Raw genomic sequence first — 22,162 nt, forward strand, 5'->3', positions numbered from 1 at the left:
CTACACTTCCCAAATGGGCAGGTGGGGGGCGGGGGGGGGGAGAGGGGAAGGGCGGCATTCTCTTAAAAATAAAGTTTCTCTTTAAAAATTACTATCTGCAGGAATCAAAAGAACAAATGAGTTTTTTAAATGATTGCATTTTATAAAAAATAAATACAAAATAGGCATCATAAATCTATCTGTGCGAGGGCCTCATGCGTCTACTCTGCTGAAATAGGAAAGATCCAGTTGGCTCTTATCTTCGTACATTTCTCAGTGTTTGGGAAAAAGATTCATGTGGCCACATACAATATGAGTCTGCCTTTTAAAACAAAAAAGCGGATAGTCCATACATGATTGATTGGAAATCTGCCCATAGGAGATTTGCTAAAAATTATCTATAATGGCTAGTGACTCCCCCCCCCCCCCCCGAAATGTTAGAGCATAGGAAGGCATTAAATTTTTTTTAAGGCAAAAAAAGAACATTGTAGACGACCGTCTGATTTTTTTCCCTTTTTCTTTTTCAGAGGGCACATCTGCTCGATAACACAGAGAGGCTGGAAAGGTCATCTCGGAGACTAGAGGCTGGATACCAAATAGCAGTGGAAACCGGTAAGAATTCTGAGAGTGAGCAAATTGTCTTGCTTATGCACAGCAGTCTTCACAACACATGACATTTCAGGGAAACTTCAAAGGAGTAGCAGAGACAGCAGCCCGAGATGTGGTTTACATATTGGGGAGACAATTGGGAGCTTATTTGCGCTTATCTTTTTTCAAGTTAAAAGGCATGACATCTACCGAAAACAGTTCCTGAGGTTTAAAAGTATACATCTGAAAAGAGATGGAATACTTTGTCTAAATTCTACATTTGTCTTAATATGCAGTTACATGTTGTCAGTTTACCCACCCGCAATGATTGCTGGCGCACGGTGCGGCCTCCAGTTGTTTGCCCCTTTACATTCATTCACATATGTAAAAATTAACATTTTAATCAGTCTAAATGATGCGAACTAGGGGCAAAAGCAGTAACAAAATCTAGCTTACCTTGCTTTCTTGTCCCGGTGTTGAAAATGATTCCTAATGATCCTGTTTCGTTTGTTTTTTTTTAAAAATCATAATCAGATGTGGGAAAAGAAAAGCCATAGTGAGCAACGAGGCTAATGTTCATGGGAATCTTATTAGCATTAGTTAATACTGTCCAAACTTTTGGTTTGTGTTAACACTAGTTATTAATTTCAGAAAATGCGGCACGAATTTGACTTCTAAGACTTGTCTACTTAAAATAGACAGGCTTTTTTATTATAAGTGTTTCATGCAATGACTGTGTTTTTTTTATACAGTAAATAAATATCTGTTAACCCCTGCAAAGTCATCCATTTCTTATAACTTAGCTATCTGTTTTGTTTTGTGAAATATATATTGTATAGAATTTATTTTGCGTAATTTGGATAGCTCTTGGCTAGTATGTAAGCCCCAAAAATATGTGATTAATAATAATTCCATTGATATTTTACATTTAGTGTTATGAAAATGTTTATTTTAGAAGAGCAGGTATAATGAAAATAATTCCAAAGATTTGTTTTTGTGAATGGCTGGTGTTTTTTCTTGACCTGGGTTCATGGCTATCCTATATTGGCTTCTTACTATGTGATGAGGTCTAGGGAACTGAATCAGAACAAAACAAATGGCATTGGCATTATAGTAATGGTGAGAATACTAAAAAAAACTGTAACCCTTCCAGATTCATTAACAGTGGGGCAGCCCTTCTTTCTAACATTATTAATAGATTGGCTTTCTGCCCTGATTGGAATAAAAACCACCTTTCACTTGTTCCTTTTGTCCTTGGGCTCAACTTTAGAAGTGACTGCCCTGGTGAAGAATGTCAATAACAGAAAGAGCCCTGAAGGTGAGGTCAAAGGACCAGACTGGTTCTAGCTCTTGTGTGTGTGACCTTGAGCAACTCACATAACCTTGTAGTCTCAGTATCTACTTCAGTAAAATGGAAATAATATTATATGTCTCAGAACATTCCTAAGACATAAGGGGTGCCTGGATGGCTCAGTTGGTTAAGCGTCCAACTCTTGATTTCAGAACAGGTCACGATCTCAGGATTGTGAGATGGAGCCCCATGTTGGGCCGCACTTGGCGTGGAGCCTGCTTAAGATTCTCTCCCTCTCCCTCTACCACCCCCCTTTCTGCCCTCCCCACCACTTGCACACTCTCTCTCTAAAGCAAAACAAAACAAAAAAATCCTAAGATATGATCCCATATGTGAAAATGTTTTATATAACATAAAACTCATAAAACTATACAAATATAAATGTTATATTAATTTGTAGTCATTTGATGATATACAGGCACTTTATTCGCAGAAAAAAATTTTATTGTGGTTAAAATTTGTATACATTTAAGGAATTTTTAAAAATTGTTACTTTGACATCTTTGGGGAAGGTATCCCTGTGCATTCTGAACATTTAAGGACTTTCTTTGACAAAACATCCCATTGGTGAGTCTCTTTCCACATGGGACTGGGTTGGGTTGGGCATATTCTTGCTTTGACACTTGATCACAGGGCTTGATTTGTCTGATTGGGCTACCTTTTCTCTTTCACTATACCATTCATGTATTTCCATCCCAAAGCTTAAGGAAGTTATCAAAGAAGATCACAGATACTAGAGGATCATACATTGATCGAGATGATAAGATTGAATGGAATTTGATGGTGATTCCTTTTGATGTGTGCTAAAATACAACATTCACATCAGCTTATCAATGTAGTCAACATGGAAGAAGGTCACTTTAAGAGTATCCCCAAAACCTACCTCCATCCCCTTGGACTTTTTGGTAGAATACAATGGTAGATTATAAAGTTTTGTAAAATTAGGTATCTGTTTGTCATATAACGCTTGGGAAGTTCTTGCAGACTATAAAACCAAGTCTGGGAGGAAGACCAGGGTGGGCTTTGTGCGTAATGACAGATATGGTACAGCCTTTGCCTAGATAAGAGTCATCGCGATAATTCATTTTCTTGAGTTTGAAAGTGGAGTGAGAAATGAGAAAGCAGGCACAAAGGCAGGCACAAAGCCTTTGTCCTGTCCTTGCATCTTCCTAAAGTAACGTGAGGAAAAAGTCATTGTGATGGGCGCCATGTTCTTTCTGCATTTACCGGTTCCCATGTAGCCCTCAGCCTGGTCAGGCCTAGTCAGCCAGCAGTTTTGTGTTTTGCTTGTGATGTAAATTTATGATGCTGATCATTTTGTTATAGTATTGGTAGAACAACGTCTTTCAAAAGGAAAAACTTTTAGCATGTATTGGTTTCTTTTTCTTAAAGACTATGAAATGCAAGGAGGAAAAGCAGTAGAAAAGCTAGTATGACTTGAAAGAGCAGAGAAGAGGGGAATGATTTCCAAGTATTGGTCTCATAGTTCTTTGGCCACAAAAGGAGTTTTCACCAGGCCACAGCAAAATGAGAAAAAAATTACAAAGTAGTGATTTTCTCATAAGGCAGATTTTATTAATTTAAAGGACTACACTTTTTCTCAGATGATGTTTTTTCTATTTTGGGGTGATAAAAGACAGGCTAGTTTTATGATGTGATATAAATAGTAGGTGGAAGTTATATATTTATTTTCTCTCTACCCAGAAAAATAACAAAATTGACAATGCTATTGGGGTCCTCTGAAATGTTTTTAGAAATTTTACTTTTCCACAAAATCTAGGAACTATTGTCTGATTGGCTGAATTGGAGAAAGAGGGAACAACTCCATCGTTTGGGCTGGTAATTAATCAGCTCTGTGACTTTGAGAAATCACTTAACTTCTCTGTGCATGTTTTTGTATTTGTAAAATGGAAACCTGACACCAGATTCTATGAATCCCAGAAGGTTGTTATAAAGTAAAATGAGATCATATATATTCAGGTTCTTAGAAAGTAACGAGGGCTCTGTAAAAGTCATCATTTTTATATGTTACTGTCAGCAAAAATGGTCATCTTTCAAAATTATTGGCAAGAGATTTCAACAAAAATCTGTAAACTTTTCTATTCATTAACTTGATGACTATTATTGGCAAATATCATAAGAGAAAGTTCGATTATTATATATGATCAATTATATGTAAATAGAATGGAAAGCATATTAGTTTGACCACTAGTATCCTCCTAGCAAATAATGAAACTCATCTCTTACAGTTCTTGAATCATTTATTTTGTCAAATTGGCAGTTATTGTGACTTTAAGAACAGCTACTCAGCAGAGGAACACATGTCCAGAATGCATTTGGTCTGAGAAAAAGTACATGATTATTTCTAAGTGCCGTTTATACCTTGATATATATTGAGTTTAATACCAATCAAGTTTCTTTCATGGATCCCTTCCTTTTTGAGAAAATTTATGAGATTACAAGTTAATCGAACAGCTCTATTTAGAAAAGAGGCAGATGGGAGAGTAAATGATATTAAACTAAAGAGCTGATGGTAGGACATGTTAGTCTAAGACTAATATCAAGAGGGACAGTTATCAGACTCATTAACATACTACCTTAAGAGTGACCATCAAAGATGAAACACCATGGTGGTTGTATGAGCCATTGGCTTGACTTGGTTTGACATTTCTTATAAGTTCTTGTCCTAAAATCTGTGAATAAAAAGGGACTCTTCCTTTTTTCATTTCCTGCTAATAATCAAGTATGCCTCTTAGCTGTGGAGATAACCATTTTGTTTGAGGTCAGGGACTTAAAACAGATCTGAGTGATCTGAGTGATCACTGAGTGATCTCAGTGATCTGAGTCATCTGCCCTTTAATCTGAAAATATGATTTTTCTTTCCTTTGCAGTAAATTATCCCAGAATTACAAAAGGCACAAAACTAATGGACACTGTATGGTTAATAAACAAAATAGGTTGAAAGAGAAATTACACAAGGGCAGAAATGCAAGGCTCACTCTTTCCTTTCAATAGGTAAGCAGATAGTTGGAGATAGTCATGACTATCCCACCCTGTACCTTAAATGGGCCCAAGTGCACCTGCCAGTATGTCTCCGGAACCATGAGAGTGTCTTCCTACAGTTAGTAGCCTCACATCTTTGAAGAGTAGGCTGTACCAGTTATTAACCTTGCTCTTGCCATCCCTGAGTATCTAAGTATTATGAGTCAGCACTCCTTCAGCTGGGAGCCACAGCAAGTCACCCAGCTCTGGTGTTCCATTTGGTCATTGATCTCCTTACAAGGTGCTCTACTTTTGCCAGTCTTCTGCTGTGAAGAAAAGGTACTCCATCCTCCCTTCAGGTGCCTGCAGGTTCCCCACCATGGACTAGAGATTGGATATACGTAGAAATAATGCAATGTTTTCTTTCTCAGTCTTCTGCTTTCGTTATCTCTTTAATCCTCACCACAACCCTGTGCAGTCATTACTCTTTTCTCATTTTACAGATAGAAAAACAGGTACAGAGAGGTTAAGTTATTTGCCCACACTTATAATCAAGCTAGGAAATAGTACAGTCAGACTGTCTGATTCCATGCTCTTAACCAATAGACCGCACTTAGATATGAATGGGTCCCACATACCTAGATTTTCCAAAGTGATCTGTTGTAGTCCAAATATGTCATGTTCTCACATCTATTAAGTTCCCTTTCACATAACGTATTCTAAAACTATTGAATACTGTGTGTCATGTGCTGAGGACACAGGAGCATCGAGATAGCCAAGATCCCTGTTCCCAGGCAACTTATGTATGGAGACAGGGTTTGGGGGCAGAATGATTCAGGCATTTTGTTGAACTGATAAATGAATGGACTAGTACATTTCAGATAGTGGCAAAATGAAGCAAGGTACTGAAGAGTAACTGATGAAGGCTATCTTAGGCTGTCTAGTCAGGAAAGACTTCCCAGAGAGATGCATTGTAAGCCGAGTCTTGAACAGTACAAAGGTGCCATCCATAAGCAGACTTGGGGCAGAGGATCCCAAGAGGGCAAAGCAAACACAAAGACTCTAAAATGAGAAGATGTTTGGGATGTCCAGGCAACAGAAGACCAAGACGGCTGCCTCAAAGTAGGCAAGCAGTCATGGTACGTGATTAGGTCAGAGCCAGATGGGGTGCAGAATCTGTGGGGCCCCAGGGCATGGGAAGGAACCTGAATTTGACTCTTAGAGTGTGATGTCATTGGAGAGCTTTCAGCAGACAAGTGGCCTGATCTGAATTGTAGAAAACAGGGATTGTAGGGGTCGAGTGGCAAAGGAATGGAAACAAGGAGACATGTTAGGAATGTTTACAGTAATCCCAGATATGGTTCTTTTACTAATTGAAATGAATAGAAGGATTTGATGGTAAAGATATGGGAGAAATTATAAGTCATTTTAAAAGCCATTCAGGGGCAAGTAGCTTGAAATTTGTCATTAACTTCCTTAACAATTGGCATAAGATCCCAAAGATTCCTTCTTAAGGATACCACGTCCCCTCAAATGGAGACTTACTAGTTCTCGGACCTGGGTGGGCTTCAGGTCCAATGGCTAGTCCATTGTGCTATTGGTGGTGGACACTGCAGTTATAAATCTGAACTTGAAACCAAGTTTCTGATGATATGTTATTTGAAAAAAGATGATAATGATACCTATTTCCTAGAGCTTACACAAGGCATAAATGAAATAATGTATGTAGAAAGATTTTTAAAATTATCTCACAAAAGTATGGGTTCTTTTTCCTCTAGAAATCTTCACTTTAGGTAGGTTCTGAATATAAACATACATTATCTCTTAGCTTAATCTTGTATAGTCTCAAGAGGAAATGTATTAGTTCTTTACTACCCAAAGTAGGGCTCAGAACCAGCAACAGCCCCTGGGAGCTTGTTAGAAACGCAGGATCTTGGGTCCCATTTCAGATCTACTGAATCAGAATCTACATTTTAACAAGATCAGCCAAGCCACTTGTGCATCTCAGAATTAAGTTAGATGTCCACTTACCAGAGTTAGCATTTAGTCTGTGCCTGTTTGAACTGGATAATAGCCATGTCGTTGAATCTCACATACATGCGTAGATAATGTATATCTAAACCTGCGTGGAAAAATTTAGGCAGGTAGCTATGTCTAGTTAACACCTACACTTCCTATGGAGTAATACATATGGTAGTGTCTGTTAATATTGGTGGCATTGTATATGAGGGTCTTACTGAGGAGCTGTAATAATTCTTTATCTTACTTTGTTTAGGAAAATACGAATAGGCATTCCTTGGCAACTAGAACAGCTAGTAACCTATCCGCTAACCCAAAAGAGACTCATTATGACACTTTATTTTTCTCAAAATACATTTTTCCCTATATTTAACACTACTTACATTATTTTTACTTTATTATTTTTTTATTTTAAATGATTGGTTTTAGTGTTTATTTTTTTGAGACAGAGAGAGACAGAGCACGAACGGGGGAGGGTCAGAGAGAGAGGGAGACACAGAATCCTAAACGGGCTCCAGGCTCCGAGCCGTCAGCACAGAGCCCGACGCGGGGCTCGGACTCACGGACCACGGGATCATGACCTGAGCCAAAGTCGGACGCTCAACCGACTGAGCCACCCGGGCACCCCTAACACTACTTACATCGTTTTTAAACGAATGGTATATTCATCACAATTTCCTGTGTGTCTTGTTTTATCAGGGAAATGCAAAGATAGATTTTCTGCGTAAGCATACTACCAATGTTCATGTATTTATAAGTTCTTTTCATAAAATACATATTTTCTATCCAGGCCATATTTGTTGTAGAAGTGACACAGGAGATTCTTCCATTTCTGTTCGAGGGTTTTCTTGGAGTCCTAGTTCTTTTCTATGAGGATTCTTGTTGTCTCTTTCTTTCTCTCACTTGCTCTCTTTCTCTCTCTCTTGTGAAAGGATTCTCACCATCTAGTTAATTAACACGTTCTCACATATTTGTCTCCCTCCTTACCTCCTCTCTCTCTATATATATATAAAAAAGCAAGTTCCAGTTATATAATACAGTACTATCAATTGTGGTCACCGTTGGTAGATCTTCAAGCCATATCCACTTTGTAGCTGACGGTTTGTGCCCTTTTTCCAAAGTTTATACCCCTTGCAAATATTTTTTTAATTAAAAAAATAGATTTTAGGGGCGCCTGGGTGGCGCAGTCGGTTGAGCGTCCGACTTCAGCCAGGTCACGATCTCGCGGTCCGTGAGTTCGAGCCCCGCATCAGGCTCTGGGCTGATGGCTCGGAGCCTGGAGCCTGTTTCCGACTCTGTGTCTCCCTCTCTCTCTGCCCCTCCCCCGTTCATGCTCTGTCTCTCTCTGTCCCCCCCCCCCAAAAAAAATAGATTTTATTTCAAAACTATGTAATACTTACCAAATTTTAAGCTGCAGATAGTCCCCATTTTAGGACTATACTTCCACAGACCTGTTTTACATGATATTTTCAGGTTATTTTTGCTTTCCATGATTTTACCTCATCAAAATCTGAATATATTTGTCCTAATAGAGTAAGGCAGAGAAACATATGGAGCACTTTTTTTTTTCTTCTGGGAAACAAATAATTCTTAGAATTATAGCATTTTCATGAGAATAAGATAAGCTATGTACACCACTTTTGTCTACTTTGCCTACATCTTTTTTTGAGTTCATACAGGAAAAGCAATCAATCAAGTATCAGCTTAGCTTTTAAAAATCAAACCAAATGTGTTTCGTGTTCAGAACTTTTAAAAGAATCAGAACAAATGCATTTGAGATATGCAGTCCCTTCCTCTGCATCTTTGATTGTCTCAGAGTCTTGACTGAACTACTGATGGAGTTTTCCAGAGAGTTTCAAGGAGTTATAGGAGGATTATGAAGTATAAGTCCACAATACTGCAGTTTTATGACATTCTGTCTTTTGGTTCTTAATACTGTCTTTCAATTTACCTTATTATTATTACTATTATTTTAATCAACTCACTGTAGAATTCATTTTGAACTTTTAAAAAATTTTTAATGTTTATTTGAGAGAGAGACAGAGACAGAGACAGAGTGTGAGTGGGGGAGGGGAAGAGAGAGAGGAAGACAGAATCCAAAGCAGGCTCCAGGCTTTGAGCTGTCAGCATGGGGCCCTACGTGGGGCTAGAACTCATGAACCATGAGATCATGACCTGAGCCAGTCGGATGCTTAACCGACTGAGCCACCCAGGCACCCCCTCATTTTGAAATTTTAATCAGTCTTGGAAGTATCTATCGAAACAAAGTTTTTTTATAAAACTGAAGGTAGCCCTTTTCTTTATCATTTCAGGGTTTTCTTTTTCATGTCTCCTGACATTTGCTTAATCTTCTACCTGTTCCTCATTGTTATTATTAACCTCTTTCTTCTCTTTTCTCCTTCCTCTTTTCCTCCCTTATTCTCTTCAAGAAATCTTTTGAGTGTTCATTGCTGGGTACAGTGTAATAATTATATTCAAAAACACAGATCATCAAATATATTAATTTATCATCTACAGAAAAGATTGATGGATAAAACAATGCACAATAATACAAAGTAATACATAAAACTATTTTTGAAGTTGTAAGCTAGCTTGAAACTGAGCTAATATCTCCTGCACAAAAGATAAGAAAGTTTTTCTTTTTCTGTCTCTGTCTCCATTTACTGGTAAGTCATTTATAAGACTTCTTGGAAAGTAGATCCAAAAAGTATTAACTGTAAGTTTCTTGCTCTTGGAGCTGTTATCAGTTGGTAGAAGAATAAATTTCTGATTCTGTAATTTTAGTGGGAATGATATACATTATATAAAAGAAGGTGCACATTGTATTTCACGTTTTTAACAGGATTTCATTGAGCTCTGCTGAGAGTATCAGATGCTTCAGGGATGCAGAACTAGAAAGACAAGATATCCCAGTCCTGGGTTATCTGAATAGATGATGTTATACCTATAAAGACCGATTCAGATTTTTTAATTTAAGTAGTTTTGTGTAGGCACAGATTGGAATTCAGAAAGGCACTCCCATGTCCATACTATTGCAACAGTATGAAATTAACACTGTATATTGTTCTATAATTAAAATGGGATTATAAATTTGGATTGATATTAACCATCTACTTTATCCCCAAAAATATTTTAGGGAAAATATTTTTCTATAGAAATATTTTACTTTTTGACAGAAAAAAATTATCGCTAGAAATTCATTGTTTTGGGGCGCCTGGGTGGCTCAGTTGGTTGGGTGTCTGACTTCAGCTCAGGTCACGATCTCGCGGTCCGTGAGTTCGAGCCCTGCGTCGGGCTCTGGGCTGATGGCTCAGAGCCTGGAGCCTGCTTCCGATTCTGTGTCTCCCTCTCTCTCTGCCCCTCCCCCGTTCATGCTCTGTCTCTCTCTGTCTCAAAAATAAACGTTAAAAAAAAATTTTTAAAAAGAAAAAGAAATTCATTGTTTTGGTTGTTGGAGTATGTGGTTACGCCCTCAGAATCTTCAAGATCCCTTTGCTTGAACACGCATTTTTTTTTTTTTTAATGCTGATAGGAATTACTTGACCACGTCCTGCAAGTTTTTAAGCAGTCTACCCAGTGGTAAAATAATCACTTTTAATGTGCCATTGTCACTTACTTTATAATTACAACCCCGTTAAAGTCCAACATCTCAAAAAGCTGTGGTTCTGCTCTGAAAAGAACAGGGGAGGTTGTCATTTGGGTGAAGCTCTTGAAGAATATTTTCGAGTTACACTTAAATTTGCTTTGTGAGGTTCTCTGAAATATTGGTGAGCTCCATAGTGGTTAAGAAAAGGATGTCATTTATACCCTATTTGGAGAACCTTCTCCTTAGGTGGTCCAAGTGAATTCATAGTGTTCATTTTTAATCCATTAAAAAGTATTATACTCATTTTTAAAGGTGTCTTACCCCGTAATGCCTATAACTTTTCCATTTGGCTTGTAAGATGACACGTGAAGCCATTCTTATTCTGTTGCATCTCTGTTGAGTTGAGAAAAAGAATGACGGCCAAAGCAGATCGCTAAAATGCCAATTTACTTTCAAATATTACAGTGAGGACCGTTAAGCTTATGACCTTGTTGCACTGTACTTATATAACTTTCCTTGGGATTTTTTTTAATCAGGTTTATTTTCCCTTTGAGTCTGACTTCTAGTGCCCAGAAGTTTTCTTTTCAGCAGTGTTTATGTATTTAACAGAATTTTCTGAGGTGGGTGCTACAGAATTTTCACAGCATGGGTTCACATTGGACTAAGACTTTGTGTACGACTTATATCAAGTGGAAAACTTGATGGGCATGAGCTTTAAAAATGTTTTTTTGTGTGTGTGCTCTACATTTGAAGCTTTTGCCTGTATTTCCTGTTGGGCTACAATGTTTTCCAGCATCGCCGAAAGAGAACAAAGTCAACATTAAAAAATAATTTTCTTATTGAAGAATATATTTTTCCAGCTAAAGTCATTATCAAAGAGACTGTCATGGTGGGTCACCATTCATGTATGGCACTGTGCTGCCCTTTTGCATCTTGAGGTATAAACTCTAAGTCATAGTTAAATAAATATCTATTTATTTAGAGAGACAAAACCACCCTAAAGCCAGACGAGGAAGTTTTTTGAAGACTGTCCCTTTTGCAGGAAAAATAAGCGGGTTGTTGAGAATCCTGCCATTATTCTCCACGTTGGTAGTCTCATCACAATTGATTGCCTAAGGTCCTGATCCACATTAAAAGGTGGTATTTATGTCCACATAAAATACGCCTTTAAAATGGAGCTAGTTTTCTGCATTTCCAATTTCTTTTTGTTTTAAGTTTATGTATTTGTTTTGAGAGAGAGAAAGAGCATGTGTGTAAGCATGAGCCTGGGAGGGGCAGAGAGAGGGAGAGAGAGAATCCCAAGCAGGCTCCACACTGTCAGCGCAGAGCCCGACGTGGGGCTCGAACTCACCATCTGTGAGATCGTGACCTGAGCCAAAACCAAAAGCCAGACAAACGCTTAACTGACTGGGCCACCCAGGGGCCCTTCTTTTTGTTTATTTCCACTTTCAATGCTCTTTGCAATATGTGGCACTCGAAAAGAGCACAGCAGAGCCCTAACATTTATTCAGAAAACAATTATTGGGCCCTAAGAAGTTAGAGTCAGGGTTCATTAGCCCTGGACTGAGCTAAGCTGATCTCTGAAATAGCAAGAAAATACTGACTTCAATTAATATTATTAGCAAAATTTGTATTTGGGAATAGGGTAGGGTAGATATTCAACCCGCCTGAAAGGGAAAACAGATTTTATATAATTTAGAAAGGAACAGACCGCGGCACTGTCCTAAGCACTTAGAATAGTAAGTTTCTGTAATAAGCTGGAGTATCTTGGCAAAATATCTACCAGGGAAATACATAGCTCTAAATCCCCATAATAAGCATAATTCGTGTTTTCAAAGCAAGATGCAGGAAGTAATTAACTCCATTTCATTGTGTCAGGGAAAGACTTGGGAGAGATGGACCTTATGGAATAAATACAGAAGGAGGAAGGAGAAGTGGGTAAAGCATGAGCAAAATCAGGCTTTGGGCAAATACATGGCTTGTGAGAATTTCTAGAGTGTGTCCTATGGCGTATCTAACGTTCACCTTAGTTATTAAGTATACTTGAAAGTGGTAACATTTGTTTTGACAACATTTTCCCTCAAACTTTTTATTATTTCAGAGTAACCTTCCCAGTTACCCCATCCATTTTAATATTCAGATGTGTAATTATTTTTTTTAATATAATATGGAGGTTTTTAATGCTCTAAATTATAAACTTGGGTCATTTTTAACCCAATTTTGTAATTTTTAAATACTTTGTTATTATGTGCTGAAAATAATGCTCATATTAAGAGTAACACTGTATAATTGACTTTGAAATTTTCAGACTCTTTTTACATCTGTTATCTCATTGAATCAATTGATAAATTAATTTATCCAGAATGGAAATTTTGGTTCAGGCTGAGTTGACTGTTCCCCTGAATACTTCCCCGAATGCTATCTATTTTTACCAACCAGAGTGGATATTAAGTTTCATTTGGTTTCATGAAGGAATCAATGTTTTTTGTGTCCCTCTTCCTCATTAACATATCTATAAATTGTCTATAATTATCTATACTGTTCAATGCTCCGGACAGACTTGTGGATGATTCAGACCCGGACCTATTCTCTAAACAAACAAACAAAACTCTCATAATAAGAAAGCTGCACAACTTTAAAGGATGCACCAGTTTTTCTCCCTGGTGTAAGCACAGAACTTTTACAAAGTCATCCAGATTTTTCATGTGGGATGAGTTAAAGAGATTGACTGGAGTGACTTTGTTAATATAAAAAGGAGACCTTTTTTTAAAACACTATGACCCTAAAAGGTAAGCTTGAAGATGGACCAAGTATCTATTGCCTCACTGATATCGCCTGCCAGCTGTGAATTTTCTTACTACAATGAGTCCCCTCATTTTTATTGCTGTGTGCAAGGTATAGTGTTTCATTTTTCTTCCTACTCGGGCTTCCTGTAGAATACACACCCCATATAGTTCTTTAAATTCATACTGTTGTGAGAACAAGTCAGTCTTTCTGTTCTCTCCTTTGTTAACTGTATACCGCACGGAGGAACAGCTCTTTCGTGCCTTCCCTGAGTTCCTGGACTCTGCTCAAATTAAACACCGTAAGAGTATCAGCAGGTTACAAAGGCAAAGTGTATCTTTCTCTTCGGCATTTTTGTATAACAGCATCGTGGTTATATGGAAAATGCTAACAAATTCAAGCAAACTAATCGTCTCACACCCACCCTTTATAAAATAGGACTTCGTATCTAACACACAAAAAGTAGGGTGACCACATGTATAATGTTTGCTCTCCTTTGCGGCTAAAAAAAAAAAAATCTATGCATATAAAATGCATAAGAATTACTTTTTAATCCAAGAGCCAAGTCAGATCACCTGTCTTTCACCTGCAGTGAAGCAAACTGGAATGTTCGTGGAGCTTTGTAACTAGACAAGTTCAAGTCTTGGTTACCGCATAATAACTTGGTTACCTTGGGCAAGTTCCTTAGACTTGTCTAGCCTCCGTTTCCTAACACACAAAACTTCTGCAGGTCTTCTACGTGGAGGTTGCTGTGAGACTTAAATGAGGCAAACTGTACAAAACACCCATTGCCTGTTAAGTCCACCATAGGTGCTCAGAAATGGTAGTTGCCATTTGTGCTGCTTTGCAGGGTAGCACCAGCTGCTGTGACAAGTAAACCCCAGGTTCCCGAGCGGCCGGCTGCAGTCAAGCGTGTTGCTCACTGCTTGGAACAGTCCAGCGCAAGTGTTCCTAGTGGGCAGACAGCCTTTCAGGTGGCGATTCAGAAATCGAGGGTTCTCCCGCTTCGTGGCCCTGCCCTGCACGGAGGCTTCGGAGTCCTCTACGTTTTGCCAGCGACCGGGCAAAGCCAGCGTGGAGGAGGCCCACCCACTTTCCCACCTCCGTCGGCAGCAAGCGACGCACGTCGTTTCTGCGTGCGTTTCGCTGGCAAGGACTGGTTGGATGGTGTCACCCGGATGTGAGGGGAATAGGACCCCTGGTTCCAAGTGGACAACCACCTTCCAGTCACAACTTCGTACGAACGCACGTGGACAGCTTCCCCTCCTGCCGTATCATTTATTCCTTGCCCGCTTTACTGCCTCATAATCAATCAGTTAAAAAGCCCTGGCCGGTAGAAAACAATGGGGTGAGGTGAAGGAGTAGAGGGCTTATGGGTCAGGTCAGTGGATGTAATCTAGGATTTCTGACAAATGAAACTTTCTCTTATCTATGTTCTGTGAATAGACCCAGGAAAGAGTCAATATCATTTGCTTTCTTTTCTAGCAGGCATTTATCGCTATTCACTTCTCAAATTTATATTCCTTAGATCTGTAACAAAAGATAATTCCGCTACATGTGTTTTCATCTAGAGTGTTGACAATAGATACAAGGCAGCAAATTTATTTATACCATTTCTAAAGTATGTGCTTCAAGAACACTGCAAAACGTCACAGCTGAGAGGAACCGAAGGCAATGGTGACTAAATGTAATATGGTATCCTGGATGGATCCTGGTATCCTGAAACATCAGACAAATGTCTGAAGACATTGGACGTAAACTAAGGAAATATGAATAAAGTAGGGACGTTAGCTGACAATACTCGGCAATATTAGCTCACTAACGGTGACAAAGGTACTACGGGAATGTAAGGAATGTAAGGTATTGATAATAGGAAAAAGTGGGTATTAAATATATGGGAATTCTCCGTACTAACCTAATTTTTCCACAAATCTAAAACTGTTCTAAAATAAGCTTTTTTTTTTTTTTTTTTTTTTTTTTTAAGTACCTTGCGGTCAGAGCAGTCTCCATATTTGCTAAATATCCACAGTGTGATCTTGTCACTGCTGCAGACCTGGCTTCTCCTTCCTAACTTTTATGTCACCACTGTCAATAATTGGGCCTCCCCAGTAACTGACAGGACCCATGTCTGTCGAAAGCATCTTGCTCAGGTTTTGGCACTGGAAATGCCCTAGTAATGGATACTTCCTCTTTCTTTCTTCGCTCTTCCTCCCTTGGTGCCTCTAAGTCATTCCGAAAAGAACGATGTGAACTTTTATTTGGCTATCAAAAAGATCAGACTAATAAATTACTTCACCTTACAACACCAGGAAATACTAGATACATTGTATGGGTGCATGGTCCCAGTGTTCATGTGGTTCAGCCTCATGGGCCCTCTTTATGATGTGTAAGAAGGAGTAGACTATTTTACTTATTAGAAGAATGGTGGTCAATATTTTTTTTTCTCTTTCAGTTTAGAAGAGTAAAACAGACTATATGAGGACAATAGAAATAACTTTGTAAGAATATTAACATTATAGATAAGTTTCCCATTTCTGAATTTCCCAAAATATTACTGTTTAATTTTAAAATTAAAAAAGAATTTTATCTGTGTATAAAAGTGCCTAAAATCTATTCTTGAAAAATTATTTCATCATAATCTCTCGAAACATAACAGCAAGAGAGAGAGAAAGAGAGATTCTATTTGTGAATACCATGAAGAGGCCAGATGCTTGTAAAAACCTAATTTTCTATTTTTTTTTGTTTCTCCATATGTAACTGCCCAAATTGTGTAATACTAGAATTTACATCTAAAGGTCAATGTCTCTGAAAATTCTATAGTAACTGACTTTTAAAACTATTTGGCCTACTTCTTTGGTTTATTCTGGCATCATAGTGATGATTTCCTTGTATCTCTGAACACAGTTGTACCCATTTCAGCAGTATTTGTATGTGAAAGGAAGTGGGAGTTCGAATCCAGATTTGTTTGACCCTTGAGATCTTATATTGACCTTAGTAGGTATTAACTTTTTGGATCAATAAGAGTTGTTATTGACCTCAAAGAAAAGTCAATATCTGCTTGTTAATTTGCAGCTTGAAAATGTTATACATTTTGTTCTTCATTATTACCCTACTTATTTCAACCTTTAAAAAAAAAAATGTCTTTAGCATTTCTACCAAGAGATCATCTTGTCAAAACATTTTAATTTTGTTGTTTAAGAAGATAATCATTGGGTATGGTGGTCATTTGTGAGTAGTTCATTTCAGTTTCTTATAAAACTAGCTGGCTGAGATTCATGCTGTTCAGGAAAGTGAAATACACTTTTAATTGTATTTTATTTAATGTAGTTTTTAACACTCGAGAAACAATTTAAATGATATATAGCTCATGACAGGAATATTCTGACGTGTATATAGGAGAAATGAAAAAAAGGTAAATTGGAAGTAAGTGGTCTGAAAAGCAATTAATGATGTTTTTCCCTTTTCCATGTGTAAATAAAAAAGATCAGTGCAGATGAATGTTCAGCAGGTACTTTTTATGTGCATAAACATTAAAAGCTTTTAGGTAAGTACTTCATGTGTGGGTTTGAATTTTAGAGGCCCGTGCTTCTAAGTTTTATTAAGTGTTTAAGTTTTAAGTATTGGTAGAGAAGTGACTTTTCACATCATCATTGTTTTGTATATTAACATGGAAATGTCAAGTTTTGCATAACTTGAAATGTCTCAGAATTGCCTATTGCTGAAATTCAAATGTCAGAACAATACTTCTGCACATATATGACTCTGATATTTCAACTCTAAAAACCTCATAAATGATTCAGTATCACTTTGGCCTTGTTATGATACAGCTTTAAAACGAGGCAGAGAGATTTAAATCTGGTTTAGGAAGGGGTAGTCCAGGCTTAAAGCACTAATCTCTCAACTCATTAATGATCATTAATCTTTTTTTAAAAACCTATGTAACCATTTTTGTGAAGAATTTTAGTTTTAAAGAGGATCCTTTCAGTATTTTGCACCAGAAAAAAAAGGAAGCTATTTCATTTTTCAGCAACAGGATTGGCTTCTATCTTACTCTCTTTTGTGATATTGGTTCATTGTCATGGAGTTCTCAATACTGTATTTTTTTTTTTAAAAAAAAAAAAAAAGCTTTATTCAAAAGATGAAGGCTTTCTAGGACATTAATGATAAATAGAGGCCAAATGGCCGGTAGAAGTCGACTTTCAACTATTAATTTACTCTTCTAAAGTTTGCATGGCATCTGTACCTTTAAATTTTTAAATTTTAGAGCTGGAATGAGCCTTAGAGGCGACAAACCTGCCTTTGTCATTTTACACAGAAAACTAAATCTTGATTCCTGGTCCCTATTTATTGCTAGCTGGTTTAATTTTTTATTTAAAAATCTCAAATACCGTTGACCATCGCTGGCATATTAATAGTTTGAAATAAAATACCTTTACCAGCCCCATATTTTTATATTAAGTATTTCCTTTATTATGGAAAAAGAGCTTTCCCCAGGGGAACTTTATCACTTGAAGAGGCTTATTTTCATATGTGTTCCTAATAGGCTGTTGTATTTCCTTTTCTAAGATGTAAGTTATGACAATTAAAATATGCCAGCGTTTCAATATGATAAAATTGATATGTTTAGGGTCCTACTATTCCAGAAATAAAAAAATGCTATCAGGGTCATAGCTTGGAGTGTGTACTTTGGTGTGTTTCAGTCTTCCTCTGCTAGGAGATTAGTGGAAAATAAGCTCTGTAAATTAAATTTTATTGCAAAATTATCTTCCGATGTTCAGCAGTAAAGATAATATTGAGTGATAAGACTGGAGTGGATTTTGTATAAAGCAATTACAGCATGAAGACCACAATCTGAGTGAAAAACATTGCTCAAGATTTTCTATAACTGTAGAAAACTTCATTTGGGGATATGTTTAAAATGGTCTCATTTTATACAGGTGAGTATAATACTTAAGGTAGATTGCAGTTTGAAAGCAGCATTCCGGAATGGTTTTCAGGACCATTTATACATGGTGAGAGGGACAAATTGATATATGTGTGTATATATACATACATATATATGTGTGTATGTATATATACATATGTATATATTTTTTCATACTTGAGAAATTGTTATCATTTCAAAAAGTCTCCATTACTGGAGTTCTTTCTATAAAGCTGGCTTTATCCAGTGAGCCTTTCTCTCTTTAGATAACTGCATATAAACTTTAAGATGAAAATACACATGGTGTATTACACTCTCAGCTTGGCACATGTAAAGAGGAACTTCTGCTCCAGATCTTTATTGTGTAATTGAAAAAGGATCTGGTCCTTTAATAACTTGATTTGTACCTCAGCTCTTGGGTCTGGCCTTCACATAGCAATTACAAACAGGTAAGCACAAAGATATTGTTCTTAAATTATGTGGAAGGTCCTTGGTTTGAAAGAGACTTGGCCAAGGAACCTTGGAGAAGACAATATGTGTGTGTACATGACCATGTGTGTTCACCACCGCCCCCCCCTCTGGAACCACAGTTCATGTGTGTTTCTGGCCTTATGCTCTTCTTTTCCACCCGTTAGTCAAGACATGTTGAGTGGGTGTCTGATATGAGCAAGTTGGTGTCACAGGATACAGGATACCAGAGTGGTGGAGACAGATTATGGCTGGGTCACCATTTTGGCTTCATGCCAAGGAATTGAACATCTAATAATATTATACAGCAGAAATTATTAAAGGGATCCTGATGTGCATAGGATCCTGTCACCTTTTAATTTAAAAAAAAAAGGCCACTCCCTTCAATAAATAGTAACCTAAAAAAATTAATAATAATTCAGAAGTTACTTTTTCCTTCCCATTGGCAGCTTGGAAGAGATAGTTTATTGATTCAGTGTATATAAATACTTATCATAGGCTTATCATGTAACCATTACTTTAGGCAATTCATCCAGCTAAATGGAGTCTAATGCCATCATGAATGAAGACTGTGGAGGTTTATCAAGATGAAAATAGCCCATTAAGAACTGATCTGTACCAGTTTCGAGAAGCAGAGCCTGAGACCTGGCCCGTGAGGCTTTGGCTCGGAAAAGTTCACTCGGTGCTGGGCATAGACCAGCTCCACAGGCCCCAACTTTATTAGTGTGGAGATAAGCTGATTAGGTCTTGTCAATCAAAGGTGCCCATATCTCAATTGAGAGACACACACTCTCTCTCCATTTTTCTTTAAGCATTGAAGCAGGCAACAAAGAGAGAGATGTGTGGTATGCATCCCCACGGTTGTCGCCATGCAGGGTGCAAGGGTCCTGTGATGATGTGATGACTGTATTAAAGAGTACATCAATTTGTTTTAAAGTGTTTTGATTTTTTATGGTGGCATTAAGAGAGAGAACATTGTGGTTGCAGCTTTACTAGAAAGCAAAGAGTTCTAGAAGAAGAAAAAAAAAGTGTTTCTTTGAAGCCTACCAGGGCTTTGAATCTTGCTGTGCCAATGGGCGCTTAAGTGCTCCCGTAACTGGCATCCTCAGATCCACCATCAGCTTAGGAACTACCTTCCTCTCCAAATTATTCCTTTAGAGGAGCAGGAAAAAAATGTTAAATTGACCGACGTGATATTAATGTTTATCGACCACAAGTTTTATTTAGTTTTTTTAATGATTTAAGATTTTGCATGAGCAGGTAACATCTATTGGATATACCAATGTACCCCGATTCGTTTGTAAAGAGCGGAGACACTTCAAAATGCTCCCCAAATATGGATGGGCAGCGTTGCTTCACTTAATTGTTTTATACAGAATAATGACTGCCTTGCCTTATATATCTGGAAGATAAACTTGACTAATGAATATAGGCTGTCAAAATGGAATTCTGTAGGGCTTCAGCTTGAGACCTCATCATCTAGTCAGTGTTGAGAAAAAGGTAGAGCGATGGTGTAGGGGGAAAACCTGGCCTTTTGTTCTTCACATCTGAAGTTTGCTCACTGCAGGCCTCCTTCCCACTTCAAATGCAACAACAGAAAGGAGCCCTTCCTCTTCTCCCCCTCACCCTGCATGCACCACCCCCCCCCCCCCGTGCCGCAATCCTGCATGGCCACGGTGGCACAGTGGATTATCTCTTTATCAACTATTCTTCCCTTCATTCCATCCGTTTTCCACTAACCAATCAGGCAGCCCTCTTAGGAAAGACTGGTGCTCATTTCAGTAAAATGTGAATTCAGTACACACAGATCCACACAGCCATTCTAGATGTTGCTTGTCACGGAACAGAGAGGCATCCACGCTCCCCAGACTTGGAGACCTCTACTGGGTGTCCTATGAGAAAAACAAAAATTTGAGTAGATGAAGACAGGACTAGTAATAGTGTCTGAAGTGGAAAAGGTATTCCATTTCACAGAATACTGATTAGCCAGAGTGGACACACTGTTACATAAGTGTGTGTGCCATGCATACGTGTGTGAATGTGCTCATGGGTACCTAGAAAAATGTGTCCAGCATTTAAGACATGTGAGATAGTAAAAACTACATTGTCACTGGTTCTCTACTGACCCAGACGGGGGTAATTGGCCATGATGAGCCTGTTCCAGAGAGTATGTGGTCTTGAAGTGCCTTCCTAATTGTTGGAAAGATTAGACATAGCTATGTTTTAATATACATAGATTTTCCATTCAGGATCCTTTGCCTTAAGACGTTTTATTACAGGGTTTATATTAATATCAATAGTCTTTATTTTTTTAATCTTTATTTTTGAGAGAGCGAGCGAGAGAGACAGAGAGACAGAGTGTGAGTGGGGGAGGGGCAGAGAGAGAGGGAGACACAGAATCTGAAGCAGGCTCCAGGCTCTGAGCTGTCAGCACAGAGCCCGACACGGGGCCCAAACCCACGAACTGCGAGATCATGACCTGAGCCGAAGTCGGACATCTAACTGACTGAGCCACCCAGGCACCCCTCAATAAAGTCTTTAGAATGCTCACTGATTTTTTTTATAATAGTTAACATGCAACTTTCCAGAAATACCTTTTTAAAAATATATATTGATACATTCACATGTCGGACACGGTGTCTCTCTATTCTGTATAAGCTCCTTCTCATTGCTTAGGTTTCTAGCTTAATGTTACTTTTTCAGAGAAGACTCTACTGACCACTCCATTGAAAGCAGCTTTGTCCTCATATCTTATCAGACCCTTCCCTCATAGCATTGATAGTAAATCAGGATAATCCATAACTCACTTTTTCTCATCTGCTCCAGAAGAATGTAAGCTTCCTGAGGGACATTTTTTTTTTTTTTTGAGTGACTGAAAGAATTGGGCAGCTGTATTTTTTTATTTCAAAGAAAAGTGCTTATTTCCAAAAATTCCCCTGTAACCTTTAGCATTGCAATAATCATAGCCTCTTCCCAGACCACTTTTAAGGAGATATACTGTGGCTTTGTGGCATCTTAGGAGTTGGCTGTATCTGTCACTCAATTGCGTTGAAATTCTTAATACTTTCAAGTAGTTCTCTCCAAAATACCATTTTGTGCATTAAAAAAAAAAAACATTTTACTCAGCAAAGTGATAATTAAGAAAAGTATACCCTATTTAAGTTAGTCCACCACGCAGCTGGTATATACCCGTTAATAAGCATTTGGTGGTAAAGATTTTAAGCCAATAATGAATCTGGATTCCCTTTTTCATTGACTGCATACTTTCGTTGTTAACTTTGTTTTTCTCTACTATTTACCAGTTATACTTTCATAAGTTCACTTCGGTAATTGCTTTTAGGCTACGAAATTAATAGCAAAAATTCAGTTGCAGTATGATCACGTTGACTTACCATGAGTTCAAACGTATGTTTGTTTCACTGAAATCCTGAAACAAGGAGTATAGGAGGAAATGGTTGGACTAAGGGACATTTGCTAATAG

At 37.9% G+C, this 22,162-nt stretch overlaps 1 protein-coding gene across 7 annotated transcripts in view; it reads left to right on the forward strand.

Moving 5' to 3' along the window:
* The window catches only part of VTI1A (vesicle transport through interaction with t-SNAREs 1A), a 358,352-nt gene that overhangs the window by 88,778 nt on the left and 247,412 nt on the right, over positions 1-22,162 (forward strand). For all 7 annotated transcript variants that reach the window (XM_053909923.1, XM_019459445.2, XM_053909924.1 and 4 more), the window contains one exon: positions 507-591. In XM_053909923.1, the coding sequence (XP_053765898.1) occupies positions 507-591 (85 nt within the window). The remainder of the gene's footprint in view (positions 1-506; positions 592-22,162) is intronic.

The sequence above is a fragment of the Panthera pardus genome, unplaced genomic scaffold, assembly GCF_024362965.1.
Source record: "Panthera pardus isolate Hobbes unplaced genomic scaffold, ASM2436296v1 HiC_scaffold_22, whole genome shotgun sequence".
NCBI lineage: Eukaryota > Metazoa > Chordata > Mammalia > Carnivora > Felidae > Panthera > Panthera pardus.